At 41.0% G+C, this 19,262-nt stretch overlaps 1 protein-coding gene across 2 annotated transcripts in view; it reads right to left on the reverse strand.

The window, feature by feature from the left end:
• Window positions 1-19,262, reverse strand: part of rell1 (RELT like 1) — a 34,062-nt gene extending 14,800 nt beyond the window's left edge. The window contains exons 1-3 of one of the 2 annotated variants that reach the window (XR_003985717.1): window positions 19,037-19,262; window positions 8,272-8,487; window positions 2,478-2,549 (exon numbers count right to left, since the gene is read on the reverse strand). Coding sequence is in view for 1 of the 2 variants with exons in the window: in XM_030431511.1 (XP_030287371.1) it covers window positions 2,478-2,549; window positions 8,272-8,487; window positions 19,037-19,061 (313 nt within the window). In the remaining variant the exon portion in view is untranslated. The remainder of the gene's footprint in view (window positions 1-2,477; window positions 2,550-8,271; window positions 8,488-19,036) is intronic. The other variant, XM_030431511.1, reaches the window with a different exon arrangement.

The following is a 19,262-nucleotide window of genomic DNA, read 5'->3' on the forward strand; positions in this document are numbered from 1 at the left end:
GCCGGTGAAACAAAGTAATTGGAAAAAACTGCAGTAGCATTGCCAACATAATATTTTACGTTGTAAGCTAACTGTATTACCGTGATGTCTGTGACATAGGCTAAACATGCAAAGACTGCACTATTGTCACTGTGTGTAATGCTGCTGTTGCGCTGCAATTTCCCAGCTATAAATATTACCAACAGTGCTACAGAGCTAGCGTTACAGCAAAGTCACAGTGATTGTGATGGATGTTTTGTTCTAAGTAAGAAACTGAATCATTTATAATGACAGAGGATATTACCGATGCATCGTTGCAGGTCGGCTGGGCTGATACACACAGCTGAAATGGATGCGTGATCTAAGACGTTTGTTGTCGTTTTCACGAGTGTAGTATCTAGAGCTAATCTAGTGGTAACGTTAGCCAGCTTTGTTGTAACAACATAAATTCATGTATTGCTGTAAACTATGTCCCGCATTACATTTCATAAATGAAATAAAATTTACAAACCTGTCTAGGAGGAATCGGGCGAATTCTGGATCCGACCCTCCCTTCAAGCCCCGCAACTCTCTCCATCTCTGGAAGGAATCGCCAATGTTTATCCGTGTTTAGCCCTAGCTCGATCGGATTCCCTCTTGGCCTTTCGTTGGTCTTCGGTTCGAATTATTTTTCTTTTCTTTGTCTCATTATCAGCCATGACAAAAGTTTTAGCTCGGTTTGCACTGGCTAGCGTAGCAACAAAACAGCTATGCTGTATCCTGAATGTCGTCAGTTCCTGTCTGACTGCCGTAAATCGTTTCGTCAGTGGTCCGACCCGACCAAGGCCTTTCAGAGGTATAGAATTAGACTACTTTGAAAAAGCGTATCTTCACGCTGATGGGCTCATTTGCTGTTGTAGGTAACAGAGACACATAAGCAGAAACCAGAGACTTTTCTATATCCAGTTAAAAACTCCGTACAGGGGCTTTAAGCTGTGGGTAGAAACTTTGTGGGACTTTTCCGACATGATTTTCTGGCCTTGTACCTAAAATTACTGAGATGTAGACCTAGGTTTTCAGGGTGGATTACTACACATTGTATCCTAAACAGCTGTGGCATTTTGTGAAAATTACAGTATAATCTTCTACAGTATAATCATCTCCGTTTCCTCTCCTTACACTAGGTAGGGAAAAAAGCCAAAGAGTAAGACTTCTCTGCTATTTTATCTCTGTACGTATCCATGCAAAGCAATAACTACATGGTCAGCCCAAGCTGCCACGACACATCCAGGTGATTTCACATGAAGAGTCAGTTAATAAATTGCTCAACTGACCTGTTGTGTCATGAGAAAAAAAGATATCTAGAAATAAAATAGTTGCTATGGACGCCTTCCAACTTAAAACTATAAAAGCGTATTACTTTCCAAACGGGGCGACTTCTCAGATTATTTGTTGCACAGAACCATCTGAGAAATTGTTCTTGGCAAGCCGATTGGACGAACCATCTGTCTATGTATTTCTATAGCAGGCTGACGTTAACCAATTAAATCGCTAAACCATATGCCATAGGAAAGCACTACCACCGAAGTTGGTTGGTAAATCAAACTCTTGCCGATGACAGTCGAGAAAAGCCTTTATGTTGTTCTTTGCTTGCTTGCTTTGCTTGTTCTTTACTTGCAATGACGTCAGCCGACTGTGCTGACCTCTTGAGGTTAATGGTGTTTTCAAACAACTCACACTGACACCACGCCCGTAGCTGTTAGGAATTCCTAAAAGGCCGCTGTATGGTCCAAACCAGTGTGTTTAAGCTTTTAAGTCTGGCAAGATGGATTCTCAAGATCAGTTAATCAAGTGAATCCAGCTGCCACAAAAGGTAACCCATTGTACCTCTAAAAGCCTTTAAAATGTACGTACATTGGCCTGACTTCAATAGAACCCCACTGCTTTGGGGAGTTTTAGTAGCACTGGGGGAAATCCTGTAATCTCCATTTGCATTCATACTCATCAGGTTGATTGTATTCGATACAATACCAACGTTGACCCTTATCTCACCTGTTGCCACTTATAAACTCTGCTGAACAAAGCACAGCAATTACTCGCTATCATGACGGTGCTGTGATTTTTTAGGAATTAAACTTCAGGTTCCGGCTAGGGGAAATTATTTCAGTTCAAGGTAATAAGGCAGTTAAATAACAGCTGAAACACCCTTCTTACTTTAATCGGCAACGGTGACGTGACCAACCGCACTCATCACAAATCTTCCTTTAAAATTACTCTGCAATAGCCAGTTTGTCCTGCTGCTGAACTTCCCCGAACATCCTCATTCCTGACTCCCACAATCATTCACACTGCAACCACTACATAGACAAGCACTTCCTTCCTGGATAGTGTGTGAGAATGTGCCTGCTGGAACAATAATGGAGTGCCAGCTGTCATCGCTTCATGGACGGAGCACGAAAAAGGGACCTATTTGTGTGTGATGTATAACAGTAAAAAAGGCCTGTACATTGGACACATACCTTCATTCTTCATGATGTAATGGACAATCTGCCCCACGGTGTCATTGTTTTCACTGAGGGTGTCATTCATGTCTGGAAGATAAGAAGACAAATAGAAGTACTTGCATTACTAAGTGTGTAGTAAGTATGAAAGTGATAATCTCCTCAAGTAGCTTTGATTGGTAAACTTAAACAGAAAATGGAGTATAACAGCTGTAGGAAACTATTTAGCTTAAAGGCATGTTTTTCTTCAACAGCCAGGAACCTTTTACGTTGTAAATGCCAAACATGACACCAATACATCATTTCAGAGCACTTGTTAATATGACAACCTCGTGACATCCCTCCAAGAGGTTTAACTGATTGACTGGAGCAGGAATGAAAACAACAAGTAAAAACCAACGCAACGACTCACAGGGATTTTGTTCGTCTATTAGCTCAGATTCAAGCAAGGTTTCAAATTGATGTACTATTGATATTGTGAAATGAGAGAGGATATTGTCTGGGATGTTGGCTGTCAAAACATGTTAAAATATAATATAATAGTGTTTCTGTGGTTTGTCTGAGTTTTAAACTTGGATTCACTCCAAATGTCAGCCACTTGGGGGCAGCACAACAAACTATAAATACAACGCCGACTGATTATCACTTTATACAAATGTATGCTCAGACTTGCAAACAGTGTCTCCTCTGACCCTAACATTTTTCAGATAGAGATTAACAACTTCTGCCCTCCAACAGGAGATTAAGAGTCCCTCCACTTCAGGCTGAAGAACCCTTTAGTACATCAGTGTATACTCTTACTGAACCAAAATCAGTGTGCTCATCTCCGATCTGGATCTGAGGATATTATGTGATGTGTTTCTTGATGTGCTTTTAAGAATATGTGCCATATGTGTCAACTGAGACTACAGTTGTATCGTATCATACTGTATCGTTATAGAGTTGATAAAGCGACCTTTAGCAGCAAACTGTTGCTATTTCCACACTTGGAGCCAGGGCTCCAGACCAACTATTCACACTGGTTGGACTGAATGAAAAATGAAAAGGTTAGGCACATCAGCACCCAATCATACATTTCAATTTCATTTCCATACACATTATGTAAATTATTGTACACAGGAATAAAAGGTGAATAACATTTCTTCCTTCATTTAAATTGAATTTTCAGATGCGCCAGTGCAACAAATATAAACCTTAAAGGAGAATTTCGGTCGATTTAAACATGCAGCTTCATTGCTCAAGCTACCCTTGACTTGCCAGTACCGAAGACGCGAACAAATTTGGTCCAGCCATTACAGAGCTCCGTGAACGGAGACGTAGCATTGAACGCTAACAGCATGGGGTCAGAACTTTAGACTGTGTTTTAAGCGTCTTAACATGCTCCACATCTCACACCAAAAGTTATGCAACATCAGCAGACACCTTAGCACACAGCACTGTAGTGTGTATGACTCAAAATGAATAAAAAAGTAGTTAAAACAGTGTGTTTGTGCAAGGAGCTACTTACCTGTTTGTTGACATCGGCGTCTTCCGGTAGCTAGACTAAACTAGCTGATCCGTCGAGCGTGCATTTACTCCCTCACTGGAGGAGACGGAAACGTAATCCAGCATTTTCGTGTTTATGTTCATAATGTACATGTCCATGTTGCAGCCTGTCATGAGCCATGAGCCTTACAATAGCCTGTTAAGCCTGTTAAGTGCACACTCGATGGATACGCTAGTTTGGTCTAGCTACCGGAACACACGGATGTCAACAAACAGGTAAGTAGCTGCTTGCACAAACACACTATTTTAACTACTTTTTTATTCATTTTGAGTCATACACGCTACAGTGCTGTGTTGTAAGGTGTCTGCTGATGTTGCATAACTTTTGGTGTGAGATGTGGAGCATGTTAAGACGCTTAAAACACAGTGTAAAGTTCTGACCCCATGCTGTTAGCGTTCAATGCTACGTCTCCGTTCACGGAGCTCTGTAGTGGCTGGATCAAATTTGTTCGCGTCTTCGGTACTGGCAAGTCAAGGGTAGCTTGAGCAATGAAGCTGCATGTTTAAATCGACCGAAGTTCTCCTTTAAGTTGCACTTGACTGATTTCAATGCGCATGGAGCCCTTGTAGCACAATTCTGATGTATTTGGAGTCATTTTCTTGGCCACCTGGAGTTTACATTCCAACATTCACTCTGCTTTTAGCTCCTTCTCCAATGTTCACCAGCTAGACGCCAACTGTTTACATCTAATGTTTGGTGCTTAACAGATCACGTAGTGATTTTTTTTTTTGAGCTTATTCACTAAAATGTGCCCATAGTAGGAGTGGGATTGAATCAAAAAGTTAAAGTTGCTGGCCCTTACACCAAAACAAGCAGAAAAGTGCTAAAACTCTCTGTAGAGCTGTGAAAAACTGGAGAGTTGGGTGATCATTTCTGTGGGTTTGTCACAAGGAGCAACCACTTTGGTTGTCCTTATGAGCTACTTTGGAAAATGGCAGTCAAACACTGGCTCTAGCTAGATGACAGTAAATCCTAAACACTGGTCCTTTAAAGTCTCCCTAACAGCTACCAATGTTAGATATAAGGCTTTTCTGGCAGAGTGTAATGAAAAACAAATGCCTCTACCTAAATGATTTTCATACACACATTACAAATAATTTTTTGTGTTTAACTGCCTTTTAAAAAATCCTTTTTCATAAAGGAAATTGTGATATTTTATGTATTTGTGTATTATATCAATGGGAGGCATGTGATCAGTATGCGCCCGTATAAATTTGCTTCAGGACTGGACTCAATAGAAAGCGCACCCACCCCTTTGAGGCACTTCCTAGAGCTTCCTGTGGTTTGCTTCCTTAGTTTTTCTTCCTAATCTCTTTAGGCCAGTCATTGGAATCCTCTGCATGTCATAACTGATTCAAAAATGTCACCCACTCAATGTAAAAGTCAGCTGTTCATAACTTACAACAAGTCAGTGAAAAAGGTGCGGAGAAAAAAACAAACAGAGGTAGAGGTAAAAGAGGAAACCCGATCATTGTGAAACTAGAGAGCTCTATTAACTGAATGAGTTGGGCCAGAACACACAAACAATGTTTTCTCTCCTACTCTTTTCTTGTCAACGTAACAGAGAGAAAGGGTTGGGCACAGTGAGGGGAGACACACAGAGCAAGACAGAGACAACAGGGAAAAAACCCTAATGCACTTATGACTGTTGTGCTGCTGGCAGGAAGATCACATTTACTCGACAAGAGAAACCAGCTTTAGGCCCATCCTCTTCCAATACAGGCTCCACTTAAAGGAAAGTTTCATCCCAAAAATTTAAATTCAGTCATTATCTAGCCATTCCAGTGCTGATGGAAAATGCAGTTTCATATTCTAGGAAATATTTCTGGAGCATCACAGCACAGCAGCGCTGTAGCATTCTCCTAAACAACTGAGGCAGATGAAGACTTGTTTCAAAATGTAAAAAAAAAACCCACAAACATAGAAATGGCTCCCTTCAGCTTGTCCGGCGTCATCCAAGTCTCCAAAAAGACTTTTTTACCTCATGTGGGTGCAGATGCTTGACAAAGTTGTATAATAGTTAGCAGTATTCGATGGAGAGAGTTCAGGATTTTGGCAACCTGGGATGTAGTGGAGACGTGCTTTTCCAGGAATGAGACTGTCCAGAAGCATGTGAGGACAGATAAGTGAGAACGGCAGACAAGCCTTGACAGCATGGCCTAAACAGTTCATCGTTCTGAAACATTTCTCATGCCGGTGAGACACTCCAGGGCAATCCAGTGACACCAGTTTCACATCTGCACACGAGAATTACTAGAAGGAGAGGAGAGAGCAGAGCACTAACCTCACTGCTTCACTGTGCAGTCATACCATGTAACACACAAGCAAAAAAAGTGACACGACACATGCAGAAAGTGAAACACCAAGTGAGAAAACTCTCACAAGTCATTTCTCTTCTGAGAGGGCAGAAAACACGTCGCAACGCAACGCTCATAGCAATCAAGCATTGTCCTTGGTTATCATTATGAGTCAAAGGGAATTTAAACTGGCCCTGTGCCGGGATGATTTCAGTTTTACCTGATCTAACACACCCCTATTTGAGTCACAACATGAGCAACATGAATGGCAAATGTCTTCCTGGTTTCTGTAGGCCTCCACTCCTTACATAGACAGACACAATAGAGGAGTATGTCTGACATGAGGCTGAGATTTAACAAGACAATAGTAAAAGCACGTCATGATGACTTTAAATACACCGTTTGTGATCTTACAGATGCTTTCTAAAAATTCATTCATCAGCACAAACCACTTCTTTAAGGGTACAAAGCAATTGTATCTTGGTAAAAGTAGCATAAAACCCTCTGTGGCTTTAGGGTAAACTGTGCGTAATCTCATGAATTGCCTCCAAGTTGCATTGTGGGTAATGTAGGCACCAGTTTGTGAAAAGTAGTCCACTGGTCTAGCATTACACTCATATAACACAGTTGGACTCTTTATAGAAAGCCTAAAAAAGAAAAAGAAAAGGCTATTGTACACAGTCTTCGTCCTTTTCACAGCCTGGCGCCTACATTACCCACAATTCAATTTAGCCACTGAGTGACATCACTGGAGGTAAATTATCAGATTACATGCAGCTTCCACTGGAGCCACAAACGGCTTTAAACTATTCATTTCACATTAAACTGGTAGAGTTACCATTTAAATGGTGGTGCCTAAAAAAAACAAGCTCTGGCATAAAGGTTTTTAGTTTTAATCACGTTTAAGGCATAAAGAATTAGTGAGAAACGTTTGCTAAAGAAAGGAACCATTCTCACTCTTCTCTTAGCATCTTTCAGCACCTACACCTACGATCTCATTAGTATCAGGAATGTACGACCAGCATGTAAGTACAGGAGGGCAGGTAGGTGCATCTCGTGATTTTCCTGCAAGATGGCTGACCTCGTTTCTCATCATCCAATGACAGGAAAGTAGTGAACCTCAGGCAGACCAGTGACTCATTTGGAAATCACATTTTCTGTATTTACTTTTCAGTTGACAGCTTCACAGTCTGACTGATTGCAGAGAGAGCTTGGCCCCATACTGGACATCAGTTAATGTTTAACTTGATCGGAATTTTTCAACTCATGAGCTGCTGTTGTAAAGCAGGCGAGGAAAAGTAGAATTTTAAGACTTTCATTAAAACATAAGTCAATAGGTCAGCTTTACAGTATCACCATATCAGAGCCGCATTAGGCTAGTAGTTATGCAAATTGCATACTGAACTACTGCTGCTTCACATTAGAGGCTTATGTTAAGAGGAAGCCACAGGAAACAATTTACGTTTTTATGGCCATTGTTAGAGTTGACCGCAATTAAACATCACCAAAGCATAAGTTATATTTCTGCACTTTTTTGTCAGCTGATTTAAATGTTGCAGCAAGATAATCTACTTTACAGTGTGCAGTTTTTTTGTGGAAAGCTACCCATGCCGTGCTCAGATTGAAACCAGATTGTGTCTGCGGATATAATTCACTGACTTCTTTATCAAAAAGATGCAAGTTTGTTAAGCTGCACTGTAAACACATACACCAACTGTTCTTCTGTTATTCTTCTGATGACAAAGGTGCTGCTCAAGGAGCATTTGCAGCCCTGACTATAAGTCTGGCTGGGCATTTATCTTGGGTGTGTGATGTATAAAGATGATGGATGCCTTGGACACCAATGCAATAAAAGCATAAAGTACTCTGTATATTTACACTTGTCCAGAATCGGCAGTGTCACATATTCCAACATTTACGAGCGTTTAGAGTTGCTTTAAATCCCTCCCTCTTATTCAGATTTCCTTACCTGCACCCAGCTCAAGGTCCTTCTCTTCTTCCTCACACTCCTCCTCATCATCCTGGGCCTCTGTGGTGCACCGGTAACCCTTCCTCTTCAACACGTGGCAGATCACCACCCCCAACAGGCCCAGAAGGAAGAAAGTAGGCACCAGGGCAAAAGCAATGTAGTCCGGTTTGGCCACGCTTGCTGGTTCGCTACCTTTTCCATGTTCTGTGGTTTGGCCTGTTGGAGGATGGAGAGTGATCATACAGTAATTATGTCAAGTACTGTCACAACAGGAGACAAAACAAACTCCCGAAAAAAAAGCGGATTGTCATTACAACGCCCTTGATGGCAACCTGATATCCGCACTGAGACGGAAGGCACGCTCGAGGCCCGCACCTAGCAGCTGAGGGGATTTAAATGCTATGAGCTGCTCTCAAACTGCTGATCTGTTACAAGCTGTCCCCCGTTTCATAGCTTTGAGGACTCATTTGGTGTCAGAGGCGGGAAGACTGAAAAGGGAATGAAATGTTCAAGTCACAACATTATTTAAAGTTCAGAGGCACTGCGTTAAAGCCTGCCCCAACACTTACACAGCCGACACGAAGCCTGTTAGGTATATCTCCTTTTTTATTGTAACTGCAGCAAGATGAACAGAGACCATACATTTTACCACTCCAGTCTGAGCTTCACTTGCCCACCTGCCCACCGGACTTTAGACCCATCAGGGTGCTAAAAGACTCTCGTGAAGGGTTCAGCAGCTACTGAGCACAGCAAACTGGACTTTATATTCAAACAACTGAAGACACACCCTTTGGGCTGAAACTAGTGATTTTTTTCCACACTGATTCATTGTTTAGTCTATGATATGTAAAGAGGCAGTTAAATGCCAATCACACCTTCCCATAGACAGCAGTCTTGTCTTTATTTGGCTTGTTATGTCTGACCACCAGAGATATTCAGTTTATTATGATATATGACACAGGGTTTGTACGGGTACTGGAAATCCTTAGAAATGGAATCTTAATTTGGTGGTTTCAAAGTTGTAAACTTAACTGCATTACTTTCATAATAAATGGTGTTTTATTGGCTCAGCCAGGTAATATAGGATGCCAAGTCTCCGTACAGGCAGGTGACACAGTTTAAAGTTCATTTAATTTGATGTTATGAAGTGCAGTGATCATTGCGATGGATGAAAATGCACCTTGAAAATGCCTGAATTTGACCATGGAAAAGGTGTAGGAACCCTGGTGACCAAAAAAAAACAGGGCTCGACTAACCTGTTCCCACCATTCTCCAAAAACTGTCCTGAAAAACAATTTTAACCACCCCAGAGTGAATGCCAACCATCGAAAAATGAAATGTAGTTATGTTACTGTGCTACTGTCATCTAGAGTTGTCAGTTAAACTTGTTATGCCGTCGCATTAAACTGTTGTTCACTGTTAAAGGCTTCATGTTTCTTCGGAACAGAAAGTCTCAGTACTACAGGGTGTTCAGCTCTGTTAGCCATGATGCAAGCCGTCTCTTGTCGATTTCAACACAGATTTGATGTTCAAAATGTGGCATTACTGCGGAAGAATAAGACGTGTTCCCCAGTCGATAGTGAGTTTGCTACGTCCTTTCAGATTTTAACATGTCACGTTTTTCATAGGTCTCACGCCCAACAGCCAGCTAATGTGAAATGATAGTTATAAAATTCAACTCAAACACATTTATTTTGTCCACACGATGACAGAATGCCAGTAAGTCCCATGTCCTGAAGAAAACAAAGACAACCTTCACTGTTGAGAAGCTTTAACTAGTAAATGTTTGGCCTTATCGCCTACAGAATTAATTATCTACCGACTTGCAGGGCATATCTAGTCTGTTTTACCCTCATTTTGGCCCTGATGACTTCAAAGTGATCAGGTCAGAAGGTCAGAGAGTCGACCGTGACCTGTGGTCAGCTACAGGGGGAAAGCTCCCCTGGCTCCTGCTGCTGGCCCACCACGTGAGGCATTCCAACACAACACACAAGAGTGCTTTTGTCTGGTTTCCTGTTCTCATCAGTGTGTGTGTACACACTGGTTGTCTGTGAGTGTGAGAGACACACACAGAGAGACAAAAATGTAGATGACAGTTTCAATTGAATCTCAATCATATGTCACAATCAAATCCTGTGTGTCACGCCATTTTGAAACATACCACAGCACTGTGTGTGTACAAGCGTGTATCTGCTTACCTAACCATTTGCGTCCTGATGCATACAGGGATTTGTGCCCTCCCATTGTCCCAGTTGCCTGGTGCATCAGACTGAACACACTGATAAGACCATTGTGTGCTGACTGACCATCCTGTGACCGACTGTTGTGTGTCTGTGTGCTAATATCTTCACACTAGCCGGCTGCCCTGGCACGGTCTCATGCCTTCACGAAAGACTTGCAAGTAATCACTGGCCAATTGTGTTAAAAGCATTGGAAAAAAGACTACAGGCTGGCAAATGGATGAGTCCTTGAAGGAGGATTTGGAGTTGAGTCATGAGTCGCTTAGCGACCACAGCTGAAAATCCTCAGAGGGAATGCCAAAAAATACAGAAAAACAAACAAACATCACTTTCATACAGTAGTTCTGCGGATTCACAAAGATAAATGCTGTATAATTGGGATATTCTTTTCCCCAGCTCGTTCACCAATTCAAAACAATGTTGATTCGTGCCGCAGTTTCAAAAGGATATAAATAGAGCTGCTAACTTAACCTAAATACTTTGAGCGGAGTAAAAGGAGAACCGAAAGTCAAGGATGAATGAACTAGGCCTAGTACTTTTTCATCCTGAGAGAAATTGCTGTGCAGCAGTTGCATTACAAAGTAGAAAAGAATGGAACCACAGAATGCTAGAATAAAAAATATCAATAAATGTACAGTTAGTCCACGAAGCAGAAAATATTCAAACCGAGAATATCTGACATGTTTGCTTCATATTTTGCTCAAATAATGACAGACTGTTTCTGCCAATCAATTTATAAGACTGGAACTAACCATTATTTTCATTATCATCTCATCTGCCCAATAAAAAGTCTATAAAAATGTTTTAAGAAATTATGAAAAATGTTCTGCAGTGTCCCAGAGTGCATCATCATATCTCTTGTTTTGTCCCAACAACACCCAAAGTCCAAAGACTCTTCCTTTATCATAAATGACAAAGAAAAGCAGCAAATCCTCAAGAAGCTGGAACCAGCGAATGTTTGATATTTCTTCTTGAAAATCGATTGTCAATCTACCAGCCGATTAATCGACTAATTGTTGTAACTCTGAAACGTATCATCTTGGACCTACATTCTCTGATCAGCAATACCCGGATTAAGTCATAACTTTTTGTTTAGTGATTTAGCGTTTAATTTGAGCAAAGCTGTCGTTATCATGCTCACAATAAGACCACGCTACATTCTGCTTTGAACCATGTTCATTCTGACTTTGAGATAACAACATGTCTCAATAACTAACATATGAGGTTGACAGATGAAATGATTCTCTGGATTTTGAGATTTGAGGGTACAGGAAACGTTTGTCTTACAGTGAGCAGCAGCTATACTGAGCGCTGTAGCAAGTAAATATGAAATTCAATTTGACGCTTAAACTATTTTCAAGTTCCCTGCCACTGTCGCTGATGAGAGGCATTCCCAAACGTATCAGCAACAGTATTTTTGTCTTCAGTTTGAAATCCTCCAATTGATTCATCCTTTCGGAGCCAAGTGCAGGCTGAAAAGGTCAGCATTACTGTTCTGCTAGTTTAATTTCCTGCCGTTCTATGAGGATTTTTACGCTGTGAGAAGTTCTGTCTGCCTGAAGGTTATCGACGTCTCCGCTGTAACAGACTCTTTCAAGAAGTGATGCGAAATCAATCCCAGCAAAAACAAACCAGGAAGAGCGATTTGAGCAGTGTGACAGTTTAGCAGTGTGCTCTGCCTCCTCGCACTGGTGGATTCATCTCCTATTTCCTTTGATTTTCCCTTTACACAATATGGAACATGGGAAGCAATCATTGTTTTTCAGCGGTGAGTGCTGTTGACTGATGACCACACCACAGTGCCAAAGGGCATGTGAGAAAAGAGGATGTGAATGTTCCTTAATGCTGACAGCAGCTTAAAAACCTCATGACACCACCAAGCACACTGTGTACTTATTAACCTAAACTATATTTTCCACTTCATTTTTGTTGCCAGATAATTTCCACCTCTGTGAGTCATTTTGTGGAAAATTAGGTTAAGCTTTTAAAAAAGGAACTCAGGAACGGATTTTCTTATCCATGAGTTAACTCTCAGCTACATTCACTCGGTAATATGATCCTTAACAAGATGTAAATGTATTATTCTCCTCCATTTACTTGTCTTAGGAAGAGGAGAGAAAGGAAATGGGAGCCGTTTGATGTCTCCTCATTGACCACTGTTGGGCTAGTTAGCCTCTTCTTCCTATTTTACAACAATGTCTATGGCCTTGTTCACACGGCCAGCCTAAATCTGGTTCTTTTTTTTTTTTTGGTATATCCAGATTGTATCCAGACTGATTTTGGAAAATCTGAACACAAAATAAATGACCGGATCCAAGCCACATACAGCGTAGGGTGAGTGGCAAGCAAAACTTGAGCTTGTTTTTGGGATTGTCTTCAGTTTTTGAACCAGGAGCGCTCCAAAAGTTCAACTTTTCACCATGTAGTGGTAACATGGCTAAGCCCACCGACTACATTAAGCCAGATAAAGTTACTACGCAACCATCAGCTGTTAGGTAAATAACAGCTGGATGATCAAGACCCCACATTTCCTGTATCCCGGTAGATTCATTTTACAAAATAACAGCACTTTAAGTAACTCAATAGCTATAAAAATGTACTACGAGGCCATCAATCAAGAATATGTTTCCCAACTATTGATGAAGTCACAGTAAACATCCTGTAAAAGGCTTACATTTGACCATAACAACAAATTAGAAAAAGCATTTGTGGTCTTCAGCTGAACACTGAATATGAATGGGTCAAAATCCCCTGGCCATTTGTGGCTGAGCCATTTCCTCAGGAAATCATGCACAGCTAGGAAAGCAAATCTAAGACCCAGTGACTTAAAATCAACCACATCTCAAAAGACATAAAATGTACTCTCAACTCTCACCTGCATGTTTAAAATGTAAAATCTCAGCGGGCACCTATACTCATTGTATTTGGTCTTGTCCTAAAATTCAAGCATACTGGATTGATGTTTTGCAAGATCTGGAAAATATATTTGGTGTTGTGTTGCACATGGACCCTCTTTCCTTAATCCTGGGTTACCCCAGTCAAGACACCATTGTGGATGCTAACTCTACCAGACTGTTTAATATCCTCACATATGCGGCAAGGAAGAACATCTTTCTGTCATTGATAAGTGATAAACCCCCCACTAAATCAAACTGGCACAAGATAGTTATGGAATGTTTTCCCCTTGAGTACCTGACATGTCTGCTTCGCTCTTCAGTGGGACAGTTTATGAACATTTGGACTCAATATCTTCACTTTTCCGGCTCTACAGTGGCTTCGGTGCTTTCGAGTGTTGTCCTTGGCTAGCCTTTGGCTCTTTTCCCATGTCTTGCTCATAATACTGAGCAACCTGGTCATTTTGAAAATGTCAGAACTACAATCTGGGGTGTATATTTATTCATTGTACTGGTCGGGTGCATGTGAAATGTAAATGTGTATAGACTGTCCAGACCAATGTTGTACTGAGCCTTGTTGTTGTTTTATATGTTAACATGTAAAAAAACATATTTGAGAAAAAAATAAATAAATCAACCGCATCTCACTGCAGATTACACAAGACGCAGCTGTCATTCCAACCCTTGGTCCTTTATCCAGTGAGATGCCTCATTAAAGCTCTCAAATTGGAGCACTGATACCTCGAGAGATGTCAGCACATGGTGGTAATTATTCCCAATGTGATCAGTGGTGTGCCTGCATTTGGACAGTTCTGCAAATTCATGAGCATGCACTTGTTGTGCAGAACGTTGCTAAGCTGCATCATCACGCTGCATATTGATTAGTGAACAGAAAAAAGTCAAATTTCCCTGCGAGAATGAGACAAATACTGCTTTAGATTGAAACAGTCCAGATACAGGGTTGGAGCATTTACACAAGATGGTCACATGTAGAAAAAAAGGGAAGATGACTGGTTGCTTTATCTAACACAATGTTGGCAAAAATTGTGTCCGGTGGCTCTTTGAAAACGGGAGAAAAGGGTGATTCTAAAGGTAATCCAGACACTCCAAAAAAGAAGACTGGATGCGTTTAAGTATCCCGGTCACAATGAGAACACAGATTTAACATTACTTTTATATCTCTTATTGTACATTTGAGCCTATTTTGTGTGTTGCAAGCATGTACACTTCTTTCCACCTTGTCAACTTGGCATCATCTCATCTCTTGTTATTTGATTGGTTCATTGACCTGAATTCACCTACATGTCATTGCCTGGGTCATGTGATTGCCTTAAATTAGCTGTGGTCAATTTATGGGTGGCTCCGCATAGGGTGGTGTTTGTTTGGAGCGCTGATGAAGACATAATGCGCGAAACATGTTTGCTTTTCTGTGATCGCCCTTCGATTTAGCCACGACAAGAAAGGCTTAAAAGTTTAGTCTATAATATGTTGGAAAATAGCGAAAAACGCCTCCAAGAAAGTGACATATTGAATTGCCTGACAAAGAAAAGCAGCAAAGGGAGAAGATGGAAGCAGGGGAGGGCATTGTTGTCTTTTAATTCTGTCAAATGACTAATCAATTAATCATCACACTGTTTCTCAGCTCCTCTTGCCACATGTAAAGCAAGTATAGCATCGTAATAACTGTGAAGACACCAGAGAAGAGGAACCCCTTACTGAGGCATGTTTAAAAATGTAGCTTGATCGGGGAATGGCTCGGCTCCAGAGCTTTCACTGGGCGATGTAACCTCATCGATACCTGTGTGGTTTAGAGCAACATCTGTTTAGCTCAACTGCAAATATGTTTCTGAAAAACTCCCACTCTCCCAGATGGCACTGAACTATTCATCTTTATTTAAAAGCATCTTAAATGCAATATCAAAAACAAAGCTACCAGCTGGTTCATTTGGAGATATGAAGGAATGTTTGGCATTAGTCCTACCTTGAAATAAACACTGTACTTGCTTTATCTTCCATGTAGAGCAGTGCTTCCCAATCATTTCTGTTCATGACCCCTCAGCACATGTTGTATTTTTGTGTGTAGATCCAGTATGAGTTTTACTTCAGACATTGTTCAATATAAAGGACTGAGGAGGTAAAGGTATCCAGAATTTTGCAAGAAAATCCTAGTAGGGCTGAACGATGAGCAAAAATATCCAATAGTGTGATTGTTTTGATAGTATCATAATTGTGATGAGACACGGTTTTAGTGGGAATGGTAGTTTTTGTATTGAAAATAAAAATAAATCACTTCAATTTGATCTGTTTGTCTGTAGCAAACAAACAGGTTTCATTTATGCCTGGAGGATATGATTTATAGGTCTTGGCATCTCTGTGGTGCGGCATTGCTTCATTGGTATTGGTATGTTTTCACACATTTTGTAGATATCATAAACATTGCAGCTCTTGTGATTCGGATATTGCACTTGGCTCAAACTAGTTAGGCAAAAGTCAGGAAAATAAACAACAGAAAGATGTTTTTGTTTCCTTTCTCATTATTTTAATCATCTTGTGACCGTTCACATTTGTCTTGGGAAACTCTTGGGGGGGGGGGTCTCGACCCCTAGGATGGGAACCACTGACCTTAGACCACAACAACTTCCTTGCCTGCAAATGAGTCTCAAGCTCAACTGGAAAAGTTTCTACTACGTGTGCTGCAGCACATGAAGTGGTGAAGACAGCTAAAATTAACCAAGACACACAGTATGCTTTTACATTACATGCATTCTTGATACCAAACAAACTCAGTGCATGACTTGGTCTAATTAAATAAGCATGACAATTGAGCCATGGCCTTTTTGCATGCCACAGACTCCTGTGGACTCCCCATGGAAATGGAAACAGGCCCGACATTTTAAAGGTTATGGAGAGAAGCATCAGCTCAGCCGGAACCAAAAGAAAACCCTGGCTTGAGTATACAAGACGCATACAGTAATCTTCTGTGACACATAATGGCCCTGGCAGTATTTCAGAATATCCCCAGACTCTTACTAAAGGCTTCAACAGACTGTAAAACATTCATCTTGATCCCGTTTTAATACACACCTGATTCCGAATCGATACTGGGGATCACGTTTGCTGTTCACATTGTTTGTGCAACTCCAATATAATTACACCTAGGCAGCTGGTTCCTGTCATTTATGTCAAAAGGTGAGTACGTTTTGGAGAAAAAAATCTAACTAAGAATTCAGCTATTTACAGTATTAATGAGGTAATGATACAAACTCAGGGATATAGATTTTTCGATAACTGAAAAAACAAGCTGTACAAATAAAAAATAGGTCTCGGATGACGCATTAGGCCTGCACGATATGAGGAAAATCTGCAATGTGCGATAACACTGTTTAATATCGCGATGACGATATAACTTGCGATAAATTAACAAATATTGAAGTTTGCATATTATTACCTATACAGTTAATGATGGCTAACGTTGGATGTATTGCAGGTGGTGATGGAGGTTGGTTGTATTTCCTTTAGAAGTTGCAACAACTGCAGTGTTTGTAACATGTCGTCTCTCCTGAATCCAAAATAAGTCCATATAGCAGAAGTTCTGTTTCTTTTCACCACAAGGTCTTCGTCAACCACATTTTCATGGCTTTTCTCTCCTCCCTCAGACATCATAACCTGGCAATCACCACCAAACTGGTGCTGATTAATTTTGTCAGGGTAGCTAACAGCTAGCTGGGGCTTCATCTGATAGGCCCTTGTATCCAGGGCTCCGTCTGATAGGCTAAATGTTGGCATGCTCAAGGTGCATGCATGGCGCATGTAAACAAAATGATTTTTCTTATGCATCATTTATCAGGCAGTCTTTTGCGATGTGTTTATCGCACATGTTCAAATCGCGATGCCGATGAAAATTCGATTTATTGGGCAGCCCTACGCTGCATTAACGCCGCAGCGGCAGTTCACAAATTCTCCGCCATTGGTCATTCGCACAGAGTCCAGCACCGCTGGAGTAAAAGAGACCCACTGTGTAATTCACACAGAAAGCCGGTGCTGCAGCTCCTAAAGAGGTGTGACAGTACATGTCATGATGTTGAAGTCTGTGTGTCGTCGAGGTGTTTCCCCGGTGTCCCCCTGTCAATCTAAACCCGCGGACAGTTTATAATCATATGAATGCTGTTATAATGTGTTGTGATTGCGATCCTTACCCCCCAAACAATCCGGAAATTGACAACGTTTTTCACGCCAATTTACATAATTAAATAATAATCGCCATGAGTAAACTGGACGCTGTCTGACTCCCTCACTCGCGGGGACGGAGACTCTTTTCCGGGGGAAAAGTTCACTGAAGTCTCGGTCCGGAGGGCTGACCTTCTTGGTGATTTCAACACAACCACTTGAGTGAGTATATTGCAGGTGACAGACGCTGTTTTTGGGCAGAAATGTGAAGAACAGTTGGTAGGACGGTCGGGAGGACAGACAGGAGGACAGACGATTCTCCTTGTACAGCTGCAGTATTTTTTTCCTTATTTAAGTTAGCAAAGACAGTTACAGTTACTACGTTACTTTTGTTTGGTCATGTAACATTAAGTTAATCGTTAGATTAATCAACTTATCGAAAAAGCATCGCTAGATTAATCGTTTGGGACAGCTCTAATAAACAAGCTGTTCGAATATGGTCCCGAGAACGCTTGTTTGATGCTAGAAAGGTGGCAGGGTCCGCCACACATAAACAAAGTAAAACAAGTATGAAATTGTGTTGTCCTTTAAGGTTGTGTAGGGTTAGGGTTTTTACAGTTTATTCTGTCGTAAAAACGAAGACTTTATTTATTTAGTTTGTTGACGCTTAAAAAAAAAATCTGATTAAAATGTATTCCCCAAAACTAGATAGTGCTCCTTTCAGTCAACATTTTAAAAGATGTTATTTCAAGCAGACAATATATATCTAGAGATATTTTGTTTTCGACAGACATGAAGTTTTTCCATCTCAAATATTACCATAACACCTTAAAGTGTACATATGGTTGGTTATAGATGCATTTAAGGTAATGTGTATAGGTTTGCTATCTCTGTGTCATAACCTAGGTGGGTTTCACATGTTTAACACAGAGAAATGGCAAAACTTTGGTTCCCAATACAATAAACAGGGTGAGATCTTGTGAAAAGCATTCTTTTATACTTCTGAGTTTCATAAAACATATTTCAGTACGTAAAGACACCCTGAAGTGTTGGTCTGTGTAGGGTTACATTAGGTTAATTAGCTATAACTGAGTTTATTTTAAAATAGGTTGTTTGTTTATTTTACAGTGTCATATCTTACTAATAATACTCGCTATATTTGTGTCCTCTTACCCTTCTCCAAATGAGCAGCTTCAGGTGAAGTTTGGCTGCCTGTGCGTAAACTTCAGCCATCAGTTACGTTTCAACAAGCTAGCTTAGCTGACGTTAGATTTTCCTTCAACGTTGGCGTCAAGACACTTGGGCCAACGAAAAATTGTGAAACTCTGTGGCGGTTTTAAAATGACAGTAAACTTTTTTTCCCGAGGAGATGAGAAGACACTGACGACTCCTGACCGTGCAGCACAGCTAAACATTTTTCCTTTTCACGCCACAGAAATGTAAAAACAAAGGTTGGAAACTTACTCGTAGTGAAGGTTTTATCAGCCATTGATGGACGGGACCGCTGCTAGACCGGTGGCCGGTGGAGATGAATATTGCAGGCGGCCGTTGGAAGCTCTGGTCACCACCAACCGTTGTCAAACTAAAAGTAAAGGAGGGACTTGTTCCAAACATGAACGTATTTCCCAATTTCCCCACCGCGGATACGCCCTGCTGTTAAAGTGGTACTCCCCCAGCAACAGAGAGCAGT

The sequence above is a fragment of the Sparus aurata genome, chromosome 10, assembly GCF_900880675.1.
Source record: "Sparus aurata chromosome 10, fSpaAur1.1, whole genome shotgun sequence".
Classification (NCBI taxonomy): Eukaryota; Metazoa; Chordata; class Actinopteri; order Spariformes; family Sparidae; genus Sparus; species Sparus aurata.